This window comes from Vulpes lagopus, chromosome 23, assembly GCF_018345385.1.
Source record: "Vulpes lagopus strain Blue_001 chromosome 23, ASM1834538v1, whole genome shotgun sequence".
Taxonomy (NCBI): domain Eukaryota; kingdom Metazoa; phylum Chordata; class Mammalia; order Carnivora; family Canidae; genus Vulpes; species Vulpes lagopus.
In genome coordinates this window covers 59,005,869-59,032,158 of record NC_054846.1, presented here as the reverse complement: position 1 = coordinate 59,032,158, position 26,290 = coordinate 59,005,869, and the positions used below count along the sequence as shown (strand labels likewise).

At 46.9% G+C, this 26,290-nt stretch overlaps 1 protein-coding gene across 1 annotated transcript; it reads left to right on the top strand.

The window, feature by feature from the left end:
* Nucleotides 1-900: 900 nt before the first annotated feature.
* GNL2 (G protein nucleolar 2) lies at nucleotides 901-25,067 on the top strand. The gene is made up of 15 exons (XM_041738014.1): nucleotides 901-1,100; nucleotides 3,089-3,173; nucleotides 4,145-4,239; nucleotides 6,008-6,147; nucleotides 10,775-10,873; nucleotides 12,141-12,299; nucleotides 12,817-12,930; nucleotides 17,192-17,320; nucleotides 18,024-18,128; nucleotides 18,899-19,057; nucleotides 19,644-19,757; nucleotides 22,830-23,290; nucleotides 23,548-23,627; nucleotides 24,148-24,233; nucleotides 24,877-25,067. Exons 1-15 carry the CDS (start codon nucleotides 1,037-1,039, stop codon nucleotides 25,027-25,029), a joined length of 2,043 nt encoding a protein of 680 aa, XP_041593948.1. The 5' UTR covers nucleotides 901-1,036; the 3' UTR covers nucleotides 25,030-25,067.
* Nucleotides 25,068-26,290: the final 1,223 nt, after the last annotated feature.

Sequence of the window (26,290 nt, the reverse complement as noted above, 5' to 3'; positions counted from 1 at the left end):
GCAGTAGATGACTGATTTGGAAAGATCAGACAGGAAAGTCTTCTCCCAGTAGAAAATATTGCCAGATAAAAATCCCAGATGCCCAGTTAAATTTGCATTTCAGATAAACTATTAGGTTTTTTTTTAAGTGAAAGGATCACCCAAATATTGCATGGAACATACTTGCACTAAAAATTATAGTTTACCTGAAATGCAGTGCTTGCTTCGGCAGCAAGTATATATATTTATCTGAAATGCAAATTTAACCAGGTCTCATGTATTTTTATTTACAAAATCTTGTGACCCAACCAGTAGGTGACATCCGAGCTGAGAAGGGAAAGACCAGAAGGAACCAGCTATGCAAGTGTTCAAGGAAGAGAGACTCAGGTGGAGGTTATCTAGTGTAAATGTCAGAATCCGGGGAGGGAGGTGCAAATGAGGTGAAATAGGCAGGAGCCAGACCCTGCAGAATTCTGTAGGGATGGTAAGGGGTTGTCAGTTTCTTTCAATCTCTCTTTAAGAGGGAGGATGATGATGCGCTGTTGGAGGATTTTTGTTTTTGTTTTTGTTTTTGTTTTTGTTTGCGCTGTTGGAGTTTTAAGAAAAGTGAGAAGCCCCGACTGCTACTTTGCTGTATGGTCCTCGCCTTGTGTAAGGGTTAGAGGACAACCTCAGAAGACAGTGGAGCACAAGCTTGTGCGGCCGGCCAGCCTGGGCCGTGCGCGTGGACCGCCCCCCCCCCCAGCTCGCGCGGGGCCTGGTACCCAGGCGTCAGCTTGGCGGTTGCTAGGCAGCGAAGGGGGCGGGTCTCCGCGGGACGGCCGCTAAAGGGGGCGTGGCTCCACCGGGGCGGGGGCGGGGCCAGGGGCGCGGCGGCGCGCGCCGCGCGTTCGCAGGAAGTCGCGCGGGGCGCGAGCGGAAGTGACGTCGCCCGCGCCCACGTGGTCCGGCGTGGTTGTGGAAGGGGGTGCTTCGGCGGGTCCTGCGGTGTTGCGGGCTCAGTTGACCGGTCAGGGCTCCCTCGGCCTAGCGCCCCGGTTCCCGTCGGGTCGGCAAGATGGTGAAGCCCAGGTACAAAGGACGGAGCACCATCAACCCCTCCAAGGCCAGCACCAACCCTGGTACGGGCGGCGGGGGCTCCGGAGGGGGGCTCGGAGGAGGCCGAGAGGGAGGAGGGGCGCCGGGGCCGGGGGATGCTGGGGCCGAGCGGGGCCGAGGTGGTGCTTTCCTTTCGGGGGCCCTGACCTCTTGCACGGCTCTCAGGGCGGGGGGGGCGGGGGGGGCGGGGGGGAGTGAACGCTCAGGCCCGGCAGCCCTGGGCCATCTCCAGTTGCCCGAGGTCCTGTGTGGGGCATCAGCCCCTCCCCAGTGTATTTCAGCCCCGTAGGACTGCAGCTTTCCAGCCCAGGGAATTGCTAGAAGCAAATTAGATAAAGTCCCATTACAGGGTGGTTGGTGTAGGGCAGACCCGGCTGGCGCACCTGCCTGCCCCTCTGACTGCCTTTGACCCTTTAAATGAGAAAGGGGGGTGGGGGGTTCTACATTTGGCCCTTGGAGGCAAATCCCGCCTGTAAAGGGCACAGAAAACCCTACAGATGGATACCTGGTGATCATTCCGGTAAAGATTTATTTTTTTTTATTTTTTTACTTATTTTTTATTTTTTTAAGGTTTTATTTATTTATTTATTCATGAGAGAGACACAGAGAGAGGCAGAGACACAGGCAGAGGGAGAAGCAGGCTCCACACAGGGAACCCGACGTGGGACTCTATCCTGGGACCCCAGGATCGCGCCCTGAGCCAAAGGCAGATGCTCAACCGCTGAGCCACCCAGGCGTCCCAAAGATTTTTTTTGTTTTTTTTTTTAAGATTTTTATTTACTTATTCATGAGACAGAGAGAGAGGCAGAGACACAGGCAGAGGGAGAGCAGGCTCCACGCAGGGAGCCCGATGGGGGAACTCGATCTCGGGACCCCGGGGTCACACCATGGGCCGAAGGTGGATGCTCACTGAGCCACCCAGACATCCCTAAATAAGGGCGTTTTTAGAGATGTTTAGTTCTGCTGAGTTCCCACGTGCAGGATGAACAAGGTGGTTTGGGGGGTGGGGGGTAGGGAGGGTCCCTTCTATTGGGTTTAGTTAATAAAACTTTGTTTTTAAATAAAGTTTTTTGAGAACTTTAGTTCCCGTCGAATGTTTTTCCTGGATTGCTGATAAATTATCCGATATGCGTAGACTGGAATCTTAGACTGTTAGACCCTGAAAAGGCCTTTTAGAGGTTATGATGTTACAGGGGGAAGAGATGGAGCCAAAATTGGGGATGTGGCTCATCACTGTTGGTTGGTTGGCGCAGCTCGTGAGCAGCAGAGCGGCCAGTACTGTGATGTCAGCCTGGTTTCTACTCTATCACTTCAGGAGTAGACAGGTGACTTGACGTCATCCCCCAAAAGGAAAGCTGGGCTACTGTTAGCAATGCTGATTTGTCCTTGTCTTTCTCTCTGAGCCGTAAAGCAAAAACTTCCACTTTCTTTGCTGTTTATCGAACTAAAACAGTAAGAAATGAAGAAACTGGTAGGTAAGGAACACTTGAGTATCAAACTTGTAGTCTCCACGATGCCTTGCCTGTAGCAGGCACTCAATCTGTTCCAACTGAGACCCACAGGTAAGAGCCCAGATGGTAATGTAACGCTTTTGTTCAAATTCTGGCTCTGCCACTTAGTAGCTGTGCGATTTGGGCAAGGTGGTCTGGCCACCTGTACCTCAGTTTCTTAGCCTGCAGAATGAGGATAGTGTATCTCGTTATAGGATTATCATATGGCTTACACAAGGTGATGCCTGTAATGCGGATCGCACAGTGCCACAATTAATGCTCAAAATTATTAACTCTTATCAAACAAGTCATACTGAGGATCAAAGATCAGGTCAGCTTTGTCCTACCACGTAGCTTCCAGTGATAATAATTCCGTTGGAATGATAAAGGGAAAGAGAAAGAGATATTGCAGCCAGGCGGCAGCTTGCCTACTTTGAGTGAACTAGTTGGTGTGTTTGAGGCTCTGACCTTACTTAAGCTTGGTTATCAAATAGTTTGCGGTCGGCTTCTGTCTTTCCTAGATCGAGTGCAGGGAGCAGGGGGCCAAAACATGAGGGACCGGGCCACCATCCGGCGCCTGAATATGTACAGGCAAAAGGAGCGCAGGTGAGCATTACACATTGTCCTCCTCCCCTTTCCTTCATGCCCCGGACTTGTCGCTGAGACCTCGTAACCTTTGACATTCCCACTGCCACATTCCCCAACTAGGAGTAGTATGTTTTCAAATATCATCTTATATGGGTGGTGTTATGATAAATGGCGGAGTTTTGGTTCAAGACGTGGGCAGCGGGTGGTGAAACAGTGATTGTGTCACAAGACTCTGACCAGTGGAGGTTTTATTCCTCACAGCTTCAGCCTCCATGGATAGCACATTAAATCTCAAGTTAAATATCCTTCAGATAGAAATCTGGTTTTCTTTAACAAATTATATAGGACTGTGGTTATGAAAGCAGCCAGAAAACTTGTTTTTTAATGCGGAACTTTAGATCACAACATTGTGGCACTTGGAAACTCATCACGACTGTGAGTTCTGCTGAGGCAGCCTCTACCATGGAGACTTGCTGAGCGTGGCATTTTGCTAGCTGGTCTTAATTTGTTTGGTAATTAGATTCTTCATCTGTTCTGAAAGATGTGTCTAAAACACAAACGTCAGTGAACTTAATCTACCTTAGTCACCTACTCTGTTGTTTGTTTAAGAATTTTGAGTTCCAGCATAAATCACCCTCTACTTAAAATTCATTTAAACCAGTCTTCAAATAATTACCAAAAAAAACCCCTCAAGTATGTGGTTTTTTTTTTTTAAGCAAATAAACAGTAAACAGATTTTTAAACATCAGCATTATTTGTTATTCATCCAGCAGAAATCATTACGTGCTCTGTTGCAAGAGGTTAAATGACTTTTGGACAATCTGTTTCAAATGTAGACGTACTTTTGTTTACTGAAGTCTGTATTTCATGATCATTTAAAACCAAAAAAAGGAAAAAGTTCCTTTTGATGGAAAGGGTATTCTGGAAACCAAGCTTTGCTCTTGCCTCTCTTCTGTAACCAACCAGAATCTGTTATTTCCTCAATTTAGGAACAGCCGTGGTAAAGTGATTAAGCCTCTGCAGTATCAGTCCACAGTGGCTTCTGGCACGGTGGCAAGAGTGGAGCCAAATATTAAGTGGTTCGGTGAGTATCATCCTCTGTCACTTTGGTGTGCTGTGTGGAAAAGGGGAGGCTTAAAAGGTATATAAAAGGCAGAAGTTTTTGGGTAAATAGAACTGTCAAGGATTATATGAGAAAGGGCTCAGAAGTACCTGTAGTGGGAAAAGTGCTAAGAAAAGTAGTAGTGGTGGTGGATTCCATAGATAAGTTGTTTTTGTAAAGAGCTCATTATTTTTAGTTGTACGTAAACCCTTTTAAACAGATAAAGCCATCCTTATTGACCAGCATTCATAGACCTGAGAACTCTCTCTTAATTTCTGGTGGCCTGGAGTGATGGCTATTTGAAAGGTGCCTTGCAGATGTGTTTCTGCTTTTAACTTGAAGTGTAAGTGCATTTACTGGCAGTTGCTTTGAAATCTTTCTTTCTTTTTTTTTTTTAAAGATTTATTTATTCACGAAAGACAGAGAGAGAGAGAGGCAGAGACATAGGCAGAGGGAGAAGCAGGCTCCCTGCAGGGAGCCTGATGTGGAACTCGATCCTGGAAATCCAGGATCACGCACCGCTGAGCCACCCAGGCGTCCCTGAAACGTTTCTTAATGGGGATTTGCGCTCAGTTGCAGCAGAAGGATCTCTCATGGGTCATTCCCGGGAGTGAATCGATGGGATCAGGGCTTCTTTCTTGGAAACTCCCATCTTCGTTTCAGTCTCAGGGCTTTCTCTCAGCTTTCCCCTTAGTCCCTGCTAGGTGCATGGGCCGATCAGATGGTCATACCCCACTGTTTGCCTGGTACTTGACCTCTGTGCTTGGCGGCAGATGGCAGCTCCATTCACTGTCTTATATTTTTGACAGGATACCCTCTAGGAAGCTGCAACTTGGGAAAGTGTCAAAGAAAACTTTTTAGAGGGGTGTTTAGCTTGGTGGCTGTATACTGTGACTCTAGGTCCAGACCATCTGGGTGTGAATCCTAGTCCGGCCATTTCTGTGGCCGTGGGCAAGGTATCACGACTCTCTGTTCGTTCATTTCCTGTCTCTAAAATGAGTATAAAAACAGTCTGTATCTTGTAGGACTGCTCTGAGGATTACGTGGGTGACCACATGTGCGGTGCCTAGAGTCCTGGGCAGCAGTTGGTGAGCACAGTGTAAACGCTGCCAGTGTCCTCAGCACCAGCTTCATAACCCTAACCATCTTGGGATCTGCGTTTCTGCTGCAACACGCTGTCCCATTGAATGTGTGTTTCAGGCTCCCTCACCTACAAGGTGTTCTCCAGGTAGTGTTATATAGTTTTATTTTGCTCCCTAGCGTGGATTTATTGGCTCATTTCATAGTCCTTTCAAACCCTCATAAACGTAAAAAGCAGTAACTGTGACCCGGTTCTGTGCTTCAGGATTCCTTATGTATATCGATAGGTCTGCTGTGATTGGCTCCAAATTTCTTTGCCAGATGGAGCAGGAAGTGTAGGACATTTGTCAAATCTCAGTTCTATTCACTGATGTTGATTTTTCAGTTTCATCCAGTCAGGAAATTGGGCTTGGAAAACTCTTGAAACCTTTTGTGTATCTGGGTTGGTGGATTAGTTCACAGTGTATGAGTGCAGGAGAGGCAGTTTTTTTGTTTTTGTTCCCCCCCCACCCCCCTTTTAAGTTGGAAAATGGCTCCATGGGATGGATGTATCGGTGTTTGGGTAAGCCAGAGTAATTCAAAATCTTGCTTTTCCCTGTGTCGATGGGAAGAAGGATGTAGAAGCAAAAAGGAGTTATTTATTAAATGGCAGCATTCTTCTGTAAACCAGGAAACACACGCGTGATTAAACAGTCATCATTACAAAAATTTCAAGAGGAAATGGGCGCAGTTATGAAGGATCCATACAAAGTTGTCATGAAGCAAAGCAAGTTACCCATGTCTCTTCTCCACGATCGGATCCAGCCTCACGTAAGTTGGAGGATGTCCCTGGCAATGGAATTTCTTAGGCACAGTTCACACCGACCCTCCCACTGTGGAACATTTATGCTGTTTGTAGTTTTGTCCTGTAGTAAAATAAGGCTTGGGTAAAACATCAATGTGGACTGAATCTTCTTAACTATTCCCCACGGATGCTTTCTTATGGGGGAGATTACTGCGTCAGAGCACGCTGTTTGTAGCAGCTGCCGAGTGCCCTCGGAGGGAGCTGCCCAGTGTTGCCCCTCCCCCTTCGTGAGTGTGCCAGGTGCCTTAGCATTGAAGTGCTATTGCAGGCCTGCAGCAAGGCAGGGCCGCCCCGGTGCTGTCCATGGCCCGTTTCCAGCAGTGCGCCTCTCGAGAATAACATCAGGCCATTTGAGGCCCCAGCAAGAGAGGTGGCAAGTTTATTTCTTCTTGAAGTATTTGGATTTTGTGTGCTTCTGCTGTTGTGAATTTTTTCCTCCTCCAAAACGTGCAGTAGATAATGGAGGAGAAGACAGATATTTTTATTTCTGAGACACTAGGTAAATGTCGGTGAGGCTAGCAGATAGATTCTCAGCCTTATCAGAAATCTGTTGCTTCCTTTGGGAGTATAGGTTATGATTCAGGTCCTGTTGATTCATTTTCATGATCTTCTGTGACATGTTGGATACCTGTAGTCACACTTTTTTTTTTTTTTTTTAAGGTTTATTTGAGAGAGAGTGCGCACATGTGGGGTAGGGGGCAGAGGGAGAGAGAAACTCAAGTAAGTTCCTATCCTGGACTTGGGGACTTGATCTCATAACCCTGAAATCATGATCTGAACTGAAACCAAGAGTTGGATGCTTAGTCGACTGTGCCACCCAGGGGCCCCTACCTATAGTCACTTTTAAAAATATTTTGGGCGCCTGGGTGACTCCATCAGTTAAGCATCTACCTTCAGCTCAGGTCATGACCCCATGGTCCTGGGATTGAGTCTTCATTGGGCTCCCTGCTCAGCGGGAATCCCGCTTCTCCCTCTTTCTCTGCCCCTCCCCACTGCTTATGGTCTCCCTCTCTCAAATAAATAAACCTGATGTAGGGCTCGATCCCAGGACCCGGGGGTCATGACCTGAGCTGAAGGTGGTTGCTCAACAGACTGAGCCACCGGGGCGCCCCAGTGCTTTAACTCGTAGATGGGGAGTGTTCTTCTTCCCTTTGACTAGAAAAAGTCATGAAGCTGGGGCCGGACTGAAAATAAGTTGAGGTGGCTTGTTTTCTCTAGGTCTCTTTTCATCCCCAAAATAAAAATAAATAAATATTCTTTTCCTTTGTTGTAATAGCAGTAGAGTCTAGGATAGACAATTTAGAATATGTAGTTAAATTAGAACTGCAAGGGATCCCTGGGTGGCGCAGCGGTTTAGCGCCTGCCTTTGGCCCAGGGCGCAATCCTGGAGACCCGGGATCGAATCCCATGTCGGGCTCCCGGTGCATGGAGCCTGCTTCTCCCTCTGCCTATGTCTCTGCCTCTCTCTCTCTCTCTCTCTCTGTGTGTGTGTGACTATCATAAATAAATAAAAATTAAAAAAAAAAATTAGAACTGCAACACAAAGAAACTAAGAATCCTAATCCCACCGACCATGTCATTAAATTGTTAAAATTGTCAATGTCAGGGCTTCCTTAAACAGAGACTCTGGACCACTGGGGGTTCACAGACGGCCTTTGAGTTTCCTGGGACCCTCTGAAGATAATGTGGAAAGTGTATGTACGTGAATAAAGGTGGTGGTGGTTGTTGGTCTTATATTTGTTTTGGGGAGGGGAAAAGGATTGATAGCTTTGTCATATTCTCACAAGGGTTTGTACCCAAAAGGTGATCAAGAATCAGTCACTGTTGTATATATGAGTCTAGATCTTTTTTTTACACTCTGTGTTTACTTATAAATATAATACCTATGACTATATTTTAACTTGCCTTTTAATATATTTTTCTAAATGAATATGAATAGATTTCCATGTCAGTACTTAATTGACAGTCCCACTGTGGAACATTTATGCTGTTTGTAGTTTTGTCCTGTAGTAAATAAGGCTTGGGTAAAACATCAATGTGACTGAATCTTCTTAACTATTCCCCACGGATGCTTTCTTATGGGGGAGATTACTGCGTCAGAGCACGCGTGTTTGTAGGCAGCTGCCGAGTGCCCTCGGAGGGAGCTGCCCAGTGTTGCCCCTCCCCCTTCGTGAGTGTGCCAGGTGCCTTAGCATTGAAGTGCTATTGCTGGCCTGCAGCAAGCAGGGCCGCCCCGGTGCTGTCCATGGCCCGTTTCCAGCTGTGCGCCTCCTCGAGATAACATCAGGCCATTTGAGGCCCAGCAAGAGAGGTGGCAAGTTTATTTCTTCCTAGAAGTATTTGGATTTTGTGTGCTTCTGCTGTTGTGAATTTTTTCCTCCTCCAAAACGTGCAGTAGATAATGGAGGAGAAGACAAGATATTTTTATTTCTGAGACACTAGGTAAATGTCGGTGAGGCTAGCAGATAGATTCTCAGCCTTATCAGAAATCTGTTGCTTCCTTTGGGAGTATAGGTTATGATTCAGGTCCTGTTGATTCATTTTCATGATCTTCTGTGACATGTTGGATACCTGTAGTCACACTTTTTTTTTTTTTTTTAAGGTTTATTTGAGAGAGAGTGCGCACATGTGGGGTAGGGGGCAGAGGGAGAGAGAAACTCAAGTAAGTTCCTATCCTGGCCTTGGGGACTTGATCTCATAACCCTGAAATCATGATCTGAACTGAAACCAAGAGTTGGATGCTTAGTCGACTGTGCCACCCAGGGGCCCCTACCTATAGTCACTTTTAAAAATATTTTGGGCGCCTGGGTGACTCCATCAGTTAAGCATCTACCTTCAGCTCAGGTCATGACCCCATGGTCCTGGGATTGAGTCTTCATTGGGCTCCCTGCTCAGCGGGAATCCCGCTTCTCCCTCTTTCTCTGCCCCTCCCCACTGCTTATGGTCTCCCTCTCTCAAATAAATAAATAAAATCTTCTTTAAAAAATAAAAATATTTTTTTATTTTTGGAGATGCCTGACTGGCTTGGTCGGTAGAGTATGTGACCCTTGATTTGGGGGATTATAAGTTTGAGCCCCACATTGGGTATAGAGATTGATTAAAAACAAAATCTTGGGATCCCTGATTTTGTTTGTGGCTCAGTGGTTTAACGCCTGCCTTTGGCCCAGGGTGTGATCCTGGAGACCCAGGATCGAGTCCCACGTCATACTCCCTGGATGGAACCTGCTTCTCCCTTTGCCTGTGTCTCTGCCTCTCTTTCTCTGTGTCTCTCATGAATAAATATATAAAATCTTTAAAAAACAAAACAAAATCTTAAAATAGGACTTTGAAGAATAAAATATTGTTATCTTTGAAATTTTCAAGTTTTTTCATATTTTTAATGTATGATCTACGGCTTAAGTATTTTTAATTTAACATTCTATCAATTTATTCATCATGATTACTGCACTCTTTAATCCCCATCACCAATTTCACCCATCCCCCACCTACCTCCCCTCTGATAACCATTAGTTTGTTCTTTAAAGGTAAGAGTCTGTTTCTAAGGTTTATTTCTCACTCTTTTTTCTTTGCTTGTTTGGCTTCGTAAATTCCATATGTGAGTGAAATTCTATGGCATTTGTCTTTCTCCGACTGACTGACTTCACGGAGCATTATACTCTCTAGCTCCATTCACGTTGTCGCATATGGCAAGATTTCACTCTTTTTGCTGGCTGAGTAATACCCATTGTGTCTACATACCACAACTTCTTCATTCATCAATTGATGGCCACTTGGGCTGCTTTCATAATTTGGGTATTGTACATAATCCTGCTACAAACATAGGATTGCATATATATCTTTTCAAAATTAGCGTTCTTGTATTCCTTGGGGAGATACCCAGGAGTGCAATTACTGGATCATGTATTAGTTCTACTTTTAACTTTCTGAGGAAGCTCCATTCTGGTTTCCACAGTGGCTGCTCTGGTTTGCATTCCCACCAACAGCCCACGAGTGTTCTCCTTTCTCCACATAGTTGTGAACACCTGTTGTTTCTGGAGTTTTTTCTTTTAATCCAATTTTTTTACTGTGGTATTTATCCTTTCAGTCATTTTTAAGCCTGCAATTCAGTGACACTAAGTACATCCACGTGGTTATGCAGCCATCACCGTTCCATGTCCATTTCCAGAACTCTTTCATGTCATCTCAAACTGAAAGTCTTTAGTGGATAGTAACTTCCCCCTGCTTGGGGGCCACCATTCTATGTTCTGTCTCTGAGGAGTTCGACTCCTCTTATGAGAGGTACTTGATATTAAGTGCAGTCCTAAGTCTCTTTCCTTTCGTGTCTGGCTTATTTCATGACCAGAATGTCGCTGGGGTCATCCATGTTGTGGCCTGCATCAGTACTTTATTTTTCATTGATGAATAATATTCCCTTGTGTATACAGCACAATTTTCATCCATCCATCCATCCATCCATCCATCCATCCATTGATGGACATTTGGATATAGTCACTTTTTAAATGATGAAATGTGCTTTTGTCCTGTCTCCAGGTAGCTTTGATGCTCTTTTCCTGTGACATATGGTCAACTTCTCCTTAAACATCCTCTTTATAGGGTTCAGTTGCTCACTTTGTTTTCTTATTTAGAAATGAAGCTCAAGAAGAGATATATAAAAAGGGACAGTCCAAAAGAATATGGGGAGAACTCTATAAGGTAAGACTTTCAGTTCTTTCTTGTTGAGTGCTTTTTTTTTTTTTTTATCTTTTGTTTATTCATGAGAGACAGGGAGAGACATAGAGCGAGAAGCAAGCTCCTCACAGGGAGCCCAATGTGGGACTTGATCCCAGGACCCTGGGATCACGACCTGAGCCACTGAGCCACCCAGGCGTCCCTTGTTGAGTGCTTCTTTTGGCTTTCATGATCTATCTATATATCTATTTATTATTTTTTTATTTTTTGGCTTTCACGATCTTATATGAGAAAAATGATCTTGATATATGGAAGCTCTGTCAAGTAAGCACACTTTCCACTGCCCATTGCATCCTCACTGCCCCTCTTCACCAAAACCAGGATAGATGTGGCTAGGCATGTAACTATTTTGGATAACTACCTTTTTTTTTTTTTTAAATAACACTGACAGCTATGTTACATAGACCTTAGATTTATCATACGTCGTTAGAGCTGCACCTCTCCTTATGGATGAGAACCTGCATCTAGAAAGGTTGAATACCTCAGCCAGCTCACCCAGCTGGTTCATGGAGGAGCCTTCATGTGTCCTGAGTCCTGGCCCAGTCCTCTTCAACTGGCTGAGTTTTATGTCCACGTACTAGAGAGAATTTTCGGTGACAGAGGTTTTCTTTTTTTTTTTTTTTTTTTTTTTTTTTAAAGATTTTATTTATTTATTCATGAGAAACACACAGAGAGAGAGAGAGAGGCAGAGACACAGGCAGAGGGAGAAGCAGGCTGCATGCACTGGGAGCCTGATGTGGGATTCGATCCCGGGTCTCCAGGATCGCGCCCTGGGCCAAAGGCAGGCGCCAAACCGCTGCGCCACCCAGGGATCCCGATGACAGAGGTTTTCAAGGACAGTCCCATAATCCAGCAGTAACATAACAGGAAAGTAGTACCCTGAAGGCAAACTAAATTGCATAGCTTTTGATAAAATACATAAAACCTGTGACAATAGAAACTTTTAGAAGTCTAAGAAGTAAATGAGTTCATTGAATAATGAACAGTAGTCACGAAGTACAGTGGGTTTCACCTAAAAAAGTTTTCCGATTTGAAATTCAGCAAGTTTTTTCTACTCACAGGACAGGAAAAGTTTTGAATTCCGATGACTGGGCATTGAGATTGGCCACAACCTACTTGTGTTTTGAAGTTCTCATTATTATTTTATTTCCCCCAGGTTCCTTTAAATGTCCTTGGCCTCCCACTTCTCATTTATACTAAAGCAAATCATTTTCACTTCTTTGAATCGCAGGTGATAGACTCCTCAGATGTGGTAGTTCAAGTTCTTGATGCTAGAGATCCGATGGGTACCCGTTCCCCTCACATTGAGACTTACTTGAAGAAGGAGAAACCTTGGAAGCACCTTATTTTTGTTCTTAACAAATGTGACCTTGTTCCAACTTGGGCAACAGTAAGTATAGCTGCTTACCCAGAACAGACAGCCAGGCTGCTCAGCTCATTGGAGGCCAAGTTACCTGTAAATAAGTCCATTTCATCGTTTTTAGAATCTGAGACCTTAAAGCGCTGGACTCCTTGACATGGTAGTCCTGGAAGCATTCTCGCTGAAAACAGAACTAAAATATGCTTCACCCACAGGGGGCAGTCACCTTCTATCCTCTGATGGCTGGCCAAGGGACAGCTGCAGTACCCCACTGGATAAAGGGTGGTGTCCCTTCCCCTGAGGGTAGAAGCTGCCACAGCCATCTGTTACATTAATTGCATTTAGTTGCCACGAAGGCATTTTTGTAATTGTTCCATGTTTGTCAGACAAAAGATAAAGCGTTAGCCGTCATTCTTTAAAAAAATTTTTTTAAGAATGACAGCTAACATTTTCCTTAGACAGCTGTATATTTGAGATACAGTCTGTAACTCAAGCTCTGAGTCTTCCTGGATTATGAATAAACAAGTATCTCCTCTTTCCCTTTTAGAAACGTTGGGTGGCTGTCCTCTCCCAGGATTATCCAACACTTGCCTTCCACGCAAGTCTTACCAACCCTTTTGGCAAAGGAGCATTTATTCAGCTTCTTCGGCAGTTCGGCAAGGTACTGGGACCTTACATGTCTCCCCTGGAGGGTGTAGGTCTGGGCCTGTGGAAGAATTTCTCTGGCCGGTGTGCGTCAGAAGGTTACCCACACTTCCCCCATCTTGGTAATGAGAAGTGTGTTTTCAAGAGAAGATGTAAACACTCCTAGAGCCTCAGGGTCATAAGGGATTTCAGAAAGTACCTTCCAGCTCAGCCATCGCCCCCATGGCCCCCGTCTTTGACGAGCATTACTTCCTTTCTGCTGTTCCCCTGGCACCTGAGGGTCCATCCTCTGCTTGGGGATGGGGCCTCCCCATGTTCTGTATTCCCCATCCTGGCTTTATAAAGAGGCCTGCCCTTCTGCCTCTGCCCTCAGGCCTATGCAGTTTCTACCCTGTCCCTGCCGATCCCTGATCCAATGTCACTTTCTTGGGGAGGCCCTGCCACCAGGTCGCCCTAGCGAACGTTCACAGAGCTTCACGTTCTGTACCTGCAGCTTGGTGTTTGTGTGTCTCATTCATCCTTCCTGGCTTCTCCCAAGGATGCACATCCTCTACCACCGTCCCCACTTCCTGGAAGCAGACGCTTTCAACTTGTGGCCGTTAGTTACCTCCATTATTTTCTTCCATATTTTTAATACCTGCATACGATTCTATTTCTGATCTCTCCACCCTCCCCACCTCCACCCCGCCACCTGCCATATTAGACATTAGCGAAGTCTCTGCTGTGGAAAATAAGGACTGAGTTTCTTAACAGCCGTCCTTTCCCGGTGCATGCTCCCCCCGCTGTGTTCTCCCTGTGTCATACATCATCTGGCTAGATTATTATTTCCTTCAGTGTTTACGTTATTATGACTGTAAAATATCAGTCACAGCTGATCCACATAGTGCTGTGATTATAATTCCTTTCTAATAGAACCTTCTGTCGTCTCTGGTGTTAATTAGCTCCTTGTCGTTTGTCACTAACGTGTCACCAAATCCTCTGGCAGGGTAGGAGCTTTGAGAATGATGGGCTACCTCCCTTCTAGTCAGGACTGTCTGCTCAGAGGCCGGCTGCAGAGTCTCCTTCCTGGGATCTCCTTCACTGTCATCCTGAGCATTTGCCATGGGTCTTTCCTGGGCTTGAGCCCTTGTTCATTGGGATCAAGGGATCAGGACAGGATCTTCTTTCTTGGTTTTTCTTCTTTCCTGGTTTACTCCTTCCCTTTAATGGAACATATTTTCCAAAAACTCCCTGAGAAGCAGTGCTTAGGAGGAGACCTTGTGTTTTGGAAATACCTTTATTCTGTCCTCACACTGTTTCTCCCCAGAACGCTGAGGGCACCACTGCATTGTTTTCTGGTAACTTCTGATAGGCCATTGAGAAATATGAGGCCATGCTGACTCCTAATTCTTTGTGGATGGGATCTCTTAAAAAAAAATTCCCGTTTAAAAAATTGACTCACTTTAAGGTGAGTCTTCCACTGTTTATTGAGTTTGACACTGGATGAGACTTTGTCTGATGTTCTGTATTATTTCTTGGAGATGCCCCCAGCTTCCACCCAATCATCTCGTTCAGGACATGGGTTTTATCTCCTGGTTTAATTTTTGAATTTTATTTTCTTTATTTTAGTGCCTTTGTGATGTTTTGCTGTATTTTATGGAAAGTTTCTCTGACTCGGTCATCTAGCCATTCTTTAGCAACATGTATTTTACTTCTCACTTGAGAGTTGTCCTGCCCTATTCTTGTTTCACAGATAAATTGTCATCTGTTTCTGAGAATAAGGATAGTGGTTTTTGAAATTGTTTTCTCTCCTTACATTGACTGTTTCCTGCCAGGTTCTTTGTGTTTTTCTGTGTTGAAATGTCTTGGCTCTTCAATCATATTTAAGGGGGAGCCAGTAAAAAAAAGCCAATGGAAGTTTTAAGTGGGGGATGGGCGTTTTTGAGCAATAGATTTCACTGTAGGTAACGAGGTAGAAACCCAATATTGTGTTGGAGGGCACCCTAGGTATCAGTGTCTATAGATCTTTGCTCTTGAATCTGAGTTTCCCCCACAAAGAAGTCTCCCAGTCTCCAGCTCAGAGTTGTATAAGCTTGACTGCCAGGGTTCTGGGAACTCAGTGGGAGTAGGGGCCTGTAGCTTCCCATTTAGGTCTGAAAATGAAAGATTATTTTTGGAGATGCAGGGTTTCCAAAAAATCAGTATCTGGTAAGGCCCTGGGGCAGAGAAGTTGGGTGCCCTTGGGGGAGGGAGGGGTAGCACGGTGTCACTGCTCTGCAGACTTCTCACTAGTCTGGATTTCAGACTCCCTTAGCGGTAGCTGTCCTGCCAGTTCCCAAGGGCTTTTGTGATTCTTTGGCAGTATTTTTGCTGGTTTTTTGTTTTTCTACCTTAGCTTTCATCTTTGTAGTGGGCCAAATTAGATACTACCTCTTAGCTGCTAGTGTTTTGTTAACATCGTATGTTTTTATGGGCTCATTTCCAGCTCATTCCTTGGTTTTATTTTTATTTATTTATTTTTTTTATTTTTTTTTTTTTAATTTTTTTTGTTTATTTATTATTTATTTATGATAGTCATACAGAGAGAGAGAGAGAGGCAGAGACATAGGCAGAGGGAGAAGCAGGCTCCATGCACTGGGAGCCTGATGTGGGATTCGATCCCGGGTCTCCAGGATCGCGCCCTGGGCCAAAGGCAGGCGCCAAACCGCTGCGCCACCCAGGGATCCCCTATTTATTTTTTTAAATTAATTTTTATTGGTGTTCAATTTACCAACATACAGAAAAACACCCAGTGCTCATCCCGCCAAGCGTCCGCCTCAGTGCCCGTCACCCATTCCCCTCCAACACCCGCCCTCCTCCCCTTCCACCACCCCTAGTTCGCTTCCCAGAGTTAGGAGTCTTTATGTTCTGTCTCCCTTTCTGATATTTCCCAACATTTCTTTTCCCTTTCACTATTATTTATATTCCCCAAATGAATGAGAACATACACTGTTTGTCCTTCTCCGATTGACTTATTTCACTCAGCATAATACCCTCCAGTTCCATCCACGTTGAAGCAAATGGTGGGTATTTGTCGTTTCTAATTGCTGAGTAATATTCCATTGTATACATAAATCACATCTTCTTTATCCATTTATCTTTCGATGGACACCGAGGCTCCTTCCACAGTTTGGCTATTGTGTACATTGCTGCTATACACATCGGTGTGCAGGTGTCCCGACGTTTCATTGCATCTGAATCTTTGGGGTAAATCCCCAACAGTGCAATTGCTGGGTCGTAGGGCAGGTCTATTTTTAACTCTTTGAGGAACCTCCACACAGTTTTCCAGAGTGGCTGCACCAGTTCACATTCCCACCAACAGTGTAAGAGGGTTCCCTTTTCTCCGCATCCTCTCCAACATTTGTTGTTTCCTGCCTTGTTAATTTTCCCCATTCTCACTGGTGTGAGGTGGAATCTCATTGTGGTTTTGATTTGTATTTCCCTGATGGCAAGTGATGCGGAGCATTTTCTCATGTGCATGTTGGCCATGTCCATGTCTTCCTCTGTGAGATTTCTCTTCATGTCTTTTGCCCATTTCATGATTGGATTGTTTCTTTGGTGTTGAGTTTAATAAGTTCTTTATAGATTTTGGAAACTAGCCCTTTATCTGATATGTCATTTGCAAATATCTTCTCCTTCATTCCTTGGTTTTATATCCCTGGTTCTCTGGGTTCCTATGTGTTCATTTCCATTGCTGTCATCATAGTGGAGTTTGTGGCGGGAGTGAGGCCAGTGTGAGCCCTTGGTCCACCATCTTCCATCAGAAATCTCAGCTAGTTGTAGAGTGTTGCTGAACTCTATCTCCTTGACTCACCCAGTGGTCTAACTTCTGAGGTTACTCCTTTTTCTTCTGTCGTTTGTTTTTTGGCAATGAAAACGCAAAACGCATTGTGCAGAGAAAAGGAGGGATGGGTCTTGGGATTGCCAGTTGGTGTATCTGTGGATGGTGTTCTAAGCTGATGACTAACAAGTTCTTTCTTCCTTGGCTACTCGACCTACATACTTTTAACCTTAAAACATTCAAGAACAATAGCACATGGACAACTGAGGAAATGAGTCACCTCTGATTTATTAATAAGTGTGTGTGTGCAGCCCACTAAGACGATGTAGGTCGTGTGTGTCTAGGCTTTAGATCAGATCAAGTTCTAGTGACACTTTTGCCTCGTGTTCTTTATTTTACCAGCAAAGTAACACAACCTCTTTTTCCCAAGAGATACTCGTGACTGTGTGTATGTGGTGTATATTCTTTCCTTGAACAGTTGCACACTGACAAGAAGCAGATCAGCGTTGGCTTCATCGGCTATCCAAATGTCGGCAAGAGCTCTGTGATAAACACATTGCGCTCCAAGAAAGTTTGCAATGTGGCCCCCATTGCAGGTGAAACAAAGGTACGTCTGGCTCGAGGGGTCCTTATTTATGTTGCCATATTTTATTTCCACGGAGGGTGGAACATGGAGGTTTCTGCTTCTCGTGAATGAAGTCCAGCATGGAGAGTTTGATCTCCATGTGATAGTTTGGAACGTACCAGAGTTGTCTCTGCCCATTTTGGTAAGATTGAGTGTACTTTGTATGGCACTGTGTGCCTTTGGCATGAACTGGGAGGTGCCGTTCATATTTAAGTCTGTTTTAAATTGTCTCTCCAGCCTTATTCTTTGATAAACAAAACTAACCCAAGAATATTTGGTACCTGGGTTATCAAAGAAAATTCAGTGTTACGGTAGATTCTGGCAGTTGAGGACAGACCCTGAAACCCAGAGTATTTGGGGAGCAGTGTGGTTCTACTGAAAGGAAGGGGAGCCAGTTGGTATTAAGCTTCCAAGAATGCTTTGAAAAATCGGGGACCAGTTGATTTGATACTATCTGTCTCATTTTTAAACTCTTTGCTGGTGGGAACTGTAGTTTTAGACTCAGTGGAAGTGCCTCGTGCGTGGCCCAAGTAGAGGAGAGACTTCTAGCTTCGTGACTTGGCAGGTTGCTTGGCTTTGAGCCCTGACCCCTTCCCTTCCTAGCTTTGTGAGCATCAGGGGTTTGTGAAATTAGACTCCTAGTGTTTGACCCAGGGGAGTCTCTGGCTTTTTTTTTGGACTTCAGGTCTGGCAGTACATCACGTTGATGCGCCGGATATTCCTTATCGACTGTCCAGGTGTGGTTTATCCCTCTGAAGACTCAGAGACGGACATCGTGCTAAAAGGAGTGGTGAGTATTTTGGTTCTGAGAGGCTCTTTGTTTGCCTTTGAGGGGAGCATTCTGTGGAGAACACTGGATATTTTTCTGTTTCACTCATTCAGAAGACAGTTTGGAGTCCGCCCATATGACCAGACTTTAGGAACACGGTGCTCAGTAGGGCGGCCTCTCTCTTCCTCTGAAGCCTGCTTGGGGAGTCAGTGGAGCTGTGGGCATATCTGGTCAGTGTCATCCCACAAGAGTTTGTAGTTTACACACAGGATCCAGGGGGAAGCAGGGCCTGTTTATGTTTAGTGATCATTCATCTTCGAGGGTTTATGGGCTGAGTCATTTTGGAACTCAGGCGTTTCCTCACTTGTTTCTGAATACGACCAAAACCTTTAAATGGCTCCACTTAATTTTAGCCAGGGCCACTGGCCATACATCCTGTGCACATTCCTCCCCTCTTTCCTTAGACTATCGAATTCTCTTTGTGTCCTGGGATCGGCAGGCTTTTCACCGTTTCTGCAAGTGAGTAGCATGAGACGGTCCAACTTGAGACTGCTTGTGGAACCACAGTTAGTTTGTGGTGAGCAGGGATCAGCACCGAGTCCTGGGCTCCATGGTGGTGGCCAGCGTGCAGGGACCTTCCAGCCGACCGCGGCTGGCCACCTTGGAGACCCTCCCTGCCAGGCCCCACTTGCTCCGCAGTGTTGAGGTCTGTTTTCAGATATTGTTGCAAATGTGAACTTCACTGCTTCCATATAAAGTCTGTAAGCCCGAAATTTCCTGCTAACATCTAGGTTCAAGTTGAAAAAATAAAGACTCCTGAAGATCACATTGGTGCTGTACTTGAACGAGCAAAGCCGGAATATATCAGCAAGACATACAAGATTGATTCTTGGGAGAATGCTGAGGACTTCCTTGAGAAGCTGGCATTCCGGACTGGGAAGTTACTGAAGGTGAGCAAGGTTTTCTGAGAATGTAGACCAGCACACATGGCAGATGGCATGGCACACATTTCCATATGTGGCACGGACCTTTTGTGTTGGGGGTATTTTGTGCGTCTGTTTTATTTATTTTTTAAACTTTTTTTTTTTTTTTTTTTAAGATTTTTACTTATTTAGTTGAGATAGAGTGAACGCACAAGCAGAGGGAGGAGCAGAGGGAGAGGGAGAAGCAGGCTCCCTGCCAAGCTTGGAGCCTAATATGGGGCTTGATCCTAGGACCCCGGGATCATGACCTGAGCTGAAGGGGGACAACTGACTGAACCTCCTAGGTGCCCGTTTGTTTTAAAGGTTTTATTTTTAAGTAGTCTATACCCAACATGGGGCTTGAACTCACAAGTCTGAGATCAAGGGGCATGCACTCCACTGACTGAGCCAGCCAGGCACCCCCTGGACCTTTTTGTTTTTGAATGTGTTGTGTGAGCGGTATGAGACTTGTCAAGCAGATAGTGATGAACAACCGGGGGCAGCTGAAATGCCTCCACACTGGGAGGTGGTTTTGTTCTCGGAGTTTAACGGGGAGTCTTTCTGTGCATTTCAGGGTGGAGAGCCTGACTTTCAGACTGTGGGTAAGATGGTTCTCAATGACTGGCAGAGGGGCCGGATTCCTTTCTTTGTCAAGCCACCCAATGCGGAGTCCCCTGCAGCCTCCCAGGTGAGAGAACAGGGTGGGCCCGCCTTCTGGAAGGTGTGGGTACTGACCTAGGCATGGCACCTTTGATTGCCTTCCTTTATGGAGCACCTTTTTCCTTTGGGGTTTTCCTGCTCCACAATCTCCCATCCCATAGAGCCCTTGCTGTGACCTTTTTGGGGGATGGTATTTGGAGACCAGAGAGTAGATCTGTGGTAGGAGACCCGAGTCTATTTTTTTTTTTTTTTAAATTTTTATTTATTTATGATAGTCACACAGAGAGAGAGAGAGAGAGAGAGAGAGAGGCAGAGACACAGGCAGAGGGAGAAGCAGGCTCCATGCACCGGGAGCCTGATGTGGGATTCGATCCTGGGTCTCCAGGATCGCGCCCTGGGCCAAAGACAAGCGCCAAACCGCTGCGCCACCCAGGGATCCCTGGGAGACCCGAGTCTAAATACTAGTCTTTAGGGCCTTGAACAAAGAGGGCTTTAACTGTCAGTGCTCTTTCAATCCTGTGTCTTTCCTTATGCATGAGGAACAGAGGCATTTCCAGGATTGACTTAACGTTCCTCAGGCCCAACCATATGCCAGGCATAGGCCTAGGAATCAATAACATAGCCCTCGCCCTTAAGAAGCTTGTAATCAGGTGGAAAAGAGAGAGGTCAGGTGTATAGTCAGGGAAAGAAACCTTAGATTGGGGCGTCTGGGCTGGATTGAGGAGCTTCCCTTCTGTCAAGTTCCCCTCCCACTGGCTGGACTGCCACCAGGCTCCAGCTGTGGCCCTTTGCTTTTCTATTTGTAGGCTCTTCAGAGCTCTGCCAAGCCTTTGGAAGAGATGGTTTTAAGTTCTGCTTCCATGCTAATCCTTTGGGTTCAGGTCATTCGGGTTCCTTCTTACCTGAACTCTGTTCCCAGGGCTTCAGTTATCAGCTAGAAGCTTCCATTTGAATTTTTCCAGTATTTCAGAATCAGCATACCTGAAACTGACGTTAGCTTTCTTCCTCTCCCTCTAGAGCCCCCGAACAGCCAACAAAACACCCCCAATCCTCTTGCACGTTTTTTTTTTTTTAATTTTTTTTTAAAATTTTTATTTATTTATGATCGTCACAGAGAGAGAGAGAGAGGCAGAGACACAGGCAGAGGGAGAAGCAGGCTCCATGCACCGGGAGCCCGATGTGGGATTCGATCCCGCGTCTCCAGGATCGTGCCCTGGGCCAAAGGCAGGCGCCAAACCGCTGCGCCGCCCAGGGATCCCCTTGCATGTTCTTTGTTCTTTGTGTGTTAGGTCGTTCATTCATTGAGCACAAGTAGACTGAGGATCTCCTAAGTGCTGGGCACTCTGCTGGGCACCAGAGGTACTGCGGTGAAAGCAGAAGAGTCCTGCCTCTCGCACTTCTGTACATATGGATGCCCGCAGAGCAGTGCCTGGTTTTTCCCCTGATACCAAATGGATTTCGTTTCTCCATAAGCAGTTCTGCAATTCTCTGGCACCAGCTGGGGGTCCAGTGGTGCAGTTCAATTCTGACGCTATCCCTGAGGGTTAGCATGGTCTCACAAGATGCCCCTGCTTTGGAGGCCAGCTGCAGATGGGGTTCCCGAGCTCCCTGCGCTTCAGCCCAGCCAGCTACAAGTTCAGAGGTTGTTGGGTGTGATAATGTTCTAAAACAACTCCTGGAACTCAGCAGAGTGGCTTATGAAGGCTCCTTTATTATGGTGGCAATAACTCAGGAACAGCCAACTGGAAGGGATGCATAGGGCCGGGCACGTGCTCTTTCTGGGCATGACGCCCTCCCAGCCCCAGTTCATTCAACCCAGAGGCTCTCCAACCCTGTCCTCCAGGGCTTCTCATGGAGGTTCCGTCACACAGGCCTGCTTGATTAAAGCGTTGGCCACCTGTGCTCACGCTCCACCTGTAGCCTTCTCTTCAGGTGCTTGGGCCTTCTGGTGACCGCAGAGGAGGCCGCAGCCACCCGGAGCGCCTGAGGCAGGAGTGTACCTTGTGGGGCTGGGGTGGGGCGGGAGGCCCCTGGGTGTGAGGCAGGAGTCTGTTGTGACCCTGGGTGCACACAGTAGGGTTTTCTTGAGCTCTTGCTCTATGTCTGGCCATTGAGTTTTATTTTTTTATTCTATTATTATTTTTTAAAGATTTTGCTTATTTATTCATGAGAAACAGAGAGAGGCAGAGACCCAGGCAGAGGGAGAAGCAGGCTCCATGCAGGGAGCCCGACATGGGACTTGATCCCTGGACTCCAGCATAACATCCTGGGCTGAAGGCAGCGCTAAACCGCTGAGCCACCCGGGCTGCCCTGGTCATTGAGTTTTAGATCATTGGTTCCCCTGGTCTGATTTCCTTCTTTGTCTAGTAGTGGCTGAAATGCTTTCAGAATCCAAAAGCTAAAAACCTTAGCTTAGGGAAAAGGTATAAAAACATACCTATAAATTTTGTAGGCAATTTCCTGAGTTTTCTGGATTCCTCATTTACTGAGCACGTCGTGTAGCCGCTCTTGCCTTTGGAAAATCCCTAAAGTTCTGTGAGTCCCAGTTGCAGGGATGAAAGACTACAGATGTGAGGCGCCAGGATGACGCCTGCCTCACATGTCTTCACCCTTACCCCAGAGAGGCGGGGTGTTTCGAGGTCCCCTACCTCAGCTCCCTTGTGGCCTCACCTCCAGAGCTTTCCTCCAGGGGCCTCCCCCTGGCTTCTGTCCCGTTTAGCGCTGTGCTTTGGCTCTGGGCAGTTGTGTACTCTCCTCTGGGGTGTGCCTCTCTCAGGAGCCCCATCCCTACCCCTCCTTAGAAGGGAGAGGGAGTCGGCCGCCCTGTGGTGAATGGCGACGGTTTGAGCGGCTCCAGTTGGCTCGTCCTCTGGCACCGCAGCCAGGAGCCTCTGGTCCCCGAGTACCGGCTTCTGGGGGTCATGCGTGTTGGCCTGTGTGTGAGACGATGATGTGACTCTGGTGTGGGGTTTTCAGTTCTCTCCCTTAGTCCCGAGGAGAGAACTGCCTCTTTTGAGAGCAAGGTGTCAGTTCAGAAATGGTTTTTCTTGTCTGATCCTGTCTTGTCTCCCCCATCTGCACCCCTTTTTGGCCTGGATAGCTCCCATCCTCTGTGTCGTTAGAAGTTGCGACAGACACAAGCCAGAAGAACCCAGAAGAGGAAGCCACAGGACCTATAGATGAAGCATCAGCGCCTGTCACCGAGAAGGAAAAAGAGAACAGTCCTGGTGACACGGACTCAGAAATGCAGCAGATTCTGGCGCGGGTTCGACAGAACTTTGGCAAAATCAATGTCGTGCCTCAGTTTTCCGGGGACGACCTGGTCCCTTTGGAGATGTCAGATGTTGACGAAGAGCTCGAGAGCTTTTCTGAAGAGGAGGAGGAGCAGCAGGAGGAGGAGGAGGACCAACCAGGAGACAATGAGGAAGAGTCTTTCCAGGAGTCCCAGGAGGAGCACGCAGGAAATGACACCAAGGCAGTTATTAAAGCCCTGGATGAGAAGATTGCTAAATATCAGAAGTTTCTAAACAAAGCCAAAGCTAAGAAATTTTCAGCAGTCAGGTACTTGTGATCTGCTCGTTCCTTGCAGAGAAACGTGTCGTGAGGACTGGGGCAGTACTTTAGGGAGCTGGAACGGAGTTGTTGCATTTTTTTTTTTTTTTTTAGGTGACCTGTGAATTTCTAAGATGCAGCTCCCTGAAGTAGGAGAGGCGTCTCTGACTTCCCTTGGGCTGGGGGGCAACTCTGTGCAGCAGTGTGGGCCCAGCCCCTGGGGGCAGTGACAGGCGGTTTTTGTTAACTTTGCTTTTCTGTTGCAGAATATCCAAGGGACTAAGTGAAAAGATTTTTGCAAAATCTGAAGAGCAGAGAGTAGCTGAAGAAGTTGTAGAAGACACAGGTAAGAGTTGAATTAGTCAAACCACTTAGGTGCGGTTTGCATCTTTAGAACTGTGGGAACTCTGATCTCTAAACCGAGAGATTGTGGGGTCATCCCCCCAGGTCCTTAGCGTAGTCGGCAGATACCCCGTTCACATGCTGTTTGTCGTAATCGTTGGATTATTAGCTTTTCATCCTGCACATTTCTTGGGGTTAATTCAGGAAACCTCCTGTAAAAAGAGTACTTTGGGAGCTTTATAATCTCGAGGTGAGTCAGCTAGATTTTTTTGTGGGAGGTAGGACGGGTCAGGTATTTATTCCTTACTCCATGGACTCACAGCTTCCATGTGAAAAGTGTGTTTCTGTGACATAAATACAAACCCTGGCGTGGCCTGTAAGGGCCCTCCTGGCCTCATCCTGCTTTACTCTGTGCTGGCCTTCTTCCTCCAACACATCAAGCTCATCCCCACCTTAGCATTCACGGACACGTTTTGAATAGACAATTCCTCTCTTTTCTGTGTGCTCGTGTGTTGTGTTTCCAGCACCTACCAAAAGGGGAAAGAAGAGGAAGGCACAGAGAGAAGAGGACCATTCAAATAAAACTTGCAGGATGCTTACATCTAAGGAAGTACGTGGTTTTGGTCTTAAATATCACCCGGGTATAGAAAGTAGAGAAGAGAAATCCATTTCCTAATAGACATGCTTTCCCACACTGATGGTCTGGAGCTGAATTCTCAGAACTCAGTCCCAAGTGACCTAGTTGAGATCAGTTCAGTAGGATCAAGAGCTGGCCCACTGGACAAAGGTCCTTGAGTCCCTGATCGCCGTCCTCAAGCATGTGGATTGCCCTCTACAAGGGTCTGCTGATTTTCACGTGGTGAGCCGAGCTGTTGAGGCAGACGGATCCCCGCCCTCTGTGAAGCTCAGGCCTGTACTGGGCTCCTAAGAGCTGGGGTGGGCCCTCTTGTGAAGGGAGGAGCTTGTTATTGGAAGTGTTCACCCCTAGATGGGAGTGCAGTAGGAAGGACTCCAGCGTGTGTGACGCTTGGACCCAAGGACAGGCTATGACTTGCAGCTGTCATGAGTCAGGGTGGAGGGGCACCCTGGGGTCTGTGGGGAGCCCTTTGTTCCTAGGACTGCCTCCAGTAATTGGGGGAGCAGCATGGGGGTGGAGCATGAGAAACAGAAGGGCTTGCTCTGTGACTTCTCCACGATTGATTGTTTTGGTCTCTTGGGTTTTTTTGTTTTTGTTTTTTGCCATTTTTTCACAGCGGAGGCGAGCGGCCCGGCAGCAACAGTCCAAGAAAGTTGGTGTACGCTACTATGAAACACACAATGTGAAAAATAGGAACAGGAACAAAAAGAAGACCAATGACTCAGACGGACAGAAACACAAACACAAAAAATTCAAACACAAGCAGTAACATTTTAAAAGTTTATTAAATTATACAAAAATATGCAGTTAGAAACTGTGTTCGTTTTCTTCATGCCCAGTTGGCATTTCTAAGGCCATGATGCATTTGTTCTGAGGTTTAACAGTTGAAACCCTTCACCGGTGCTAGTGAAAATACTCCCTCTGCCCCCCAAGGCGTTTAGTGATGACGGGGTCCACTGGCACTCCTACCTCTTAAATGGGCCCCCTTCGTTCCCGAGCGTAACCAGGCCGTGTAAAGCTCTGGCCCAAACAGAGATGCGGTCTACGGAGCCGAAGGGGCAATGGTTTTATACTGGCAGTTAGCAGTTTGAAACAGAAGTGTGAAAACCGGAAAGTCCAAGCGCATAGTGCACATGGCCTGGGCTTTAAAACAGACGGGACAGCCAGTAGATGGGTGCGGTTAGGACGCGCGCCTTCCTGTCGGGGAGTCCCGGAACTAGCACATGCGGTGAACAGAGTGCTTTCCCACGAGGACAACCCCAACAGGTTAGCTTAGTGGAGTGCTGCAATCCCTTGGGACACCTGGACAGGGGCAGAGGCAGCTGTCCCATCTGAGGCTAGACGTGCACGGGGCAGATGAGACCTGGAACACGGCTCTTCCTGTGAGACCACACTTGTTCCAGGGAGTCTTGGAGCCTGAATAGTGGCGATGCCAGCTCCAAGCCCCACTACAGAGGGTCCTAGGCAGCTCCTTGGGGGAATACTGAGCAGCCCGAGGCATCGCACAGACACGTCTGTGTCTTCAGGGGCGCTCCTTCCTTCATTCGGACTCCACGACAGAAGTCACTCATATCACCGCACTGGCCCACCCTGGACAGCCTGCTAGCTTTCTCTTGGGGGCCTCGGAACCTGGAGTTTAACTTAGGAATAGTTGGTGCAGTCTACAGGCCGTAGCCCCCTCCAGTAGGGAGAGCTGCACGTGAGGTGGCTCATTAGACAACCCTGGTTAGAGGGGTGTAGGGCCAGGCTGCGGCCTTCTGCAGGGGAGGATGAGCAAACCACACGGGGCTCCTGAGCATCGGGCAGCTCACAGGGGACCTCAGGACTTGTCTTTCTTCCTGGCAAACATTTACTTTCTCAGAAGCTGTGGCTTCTATTGGGCGGCCTGAAGACCTGGGGAGAGGGTGCGGTGGGCTTGGCGGGCAGCGGGGGACACGACCTCGGATAAACACGCAACTCACACGAGTCACTGGAACTGCACTGGGCAAGAGGGGAAAGACCTCAAGGGACGCACTGAGGCCGCAGCAGCC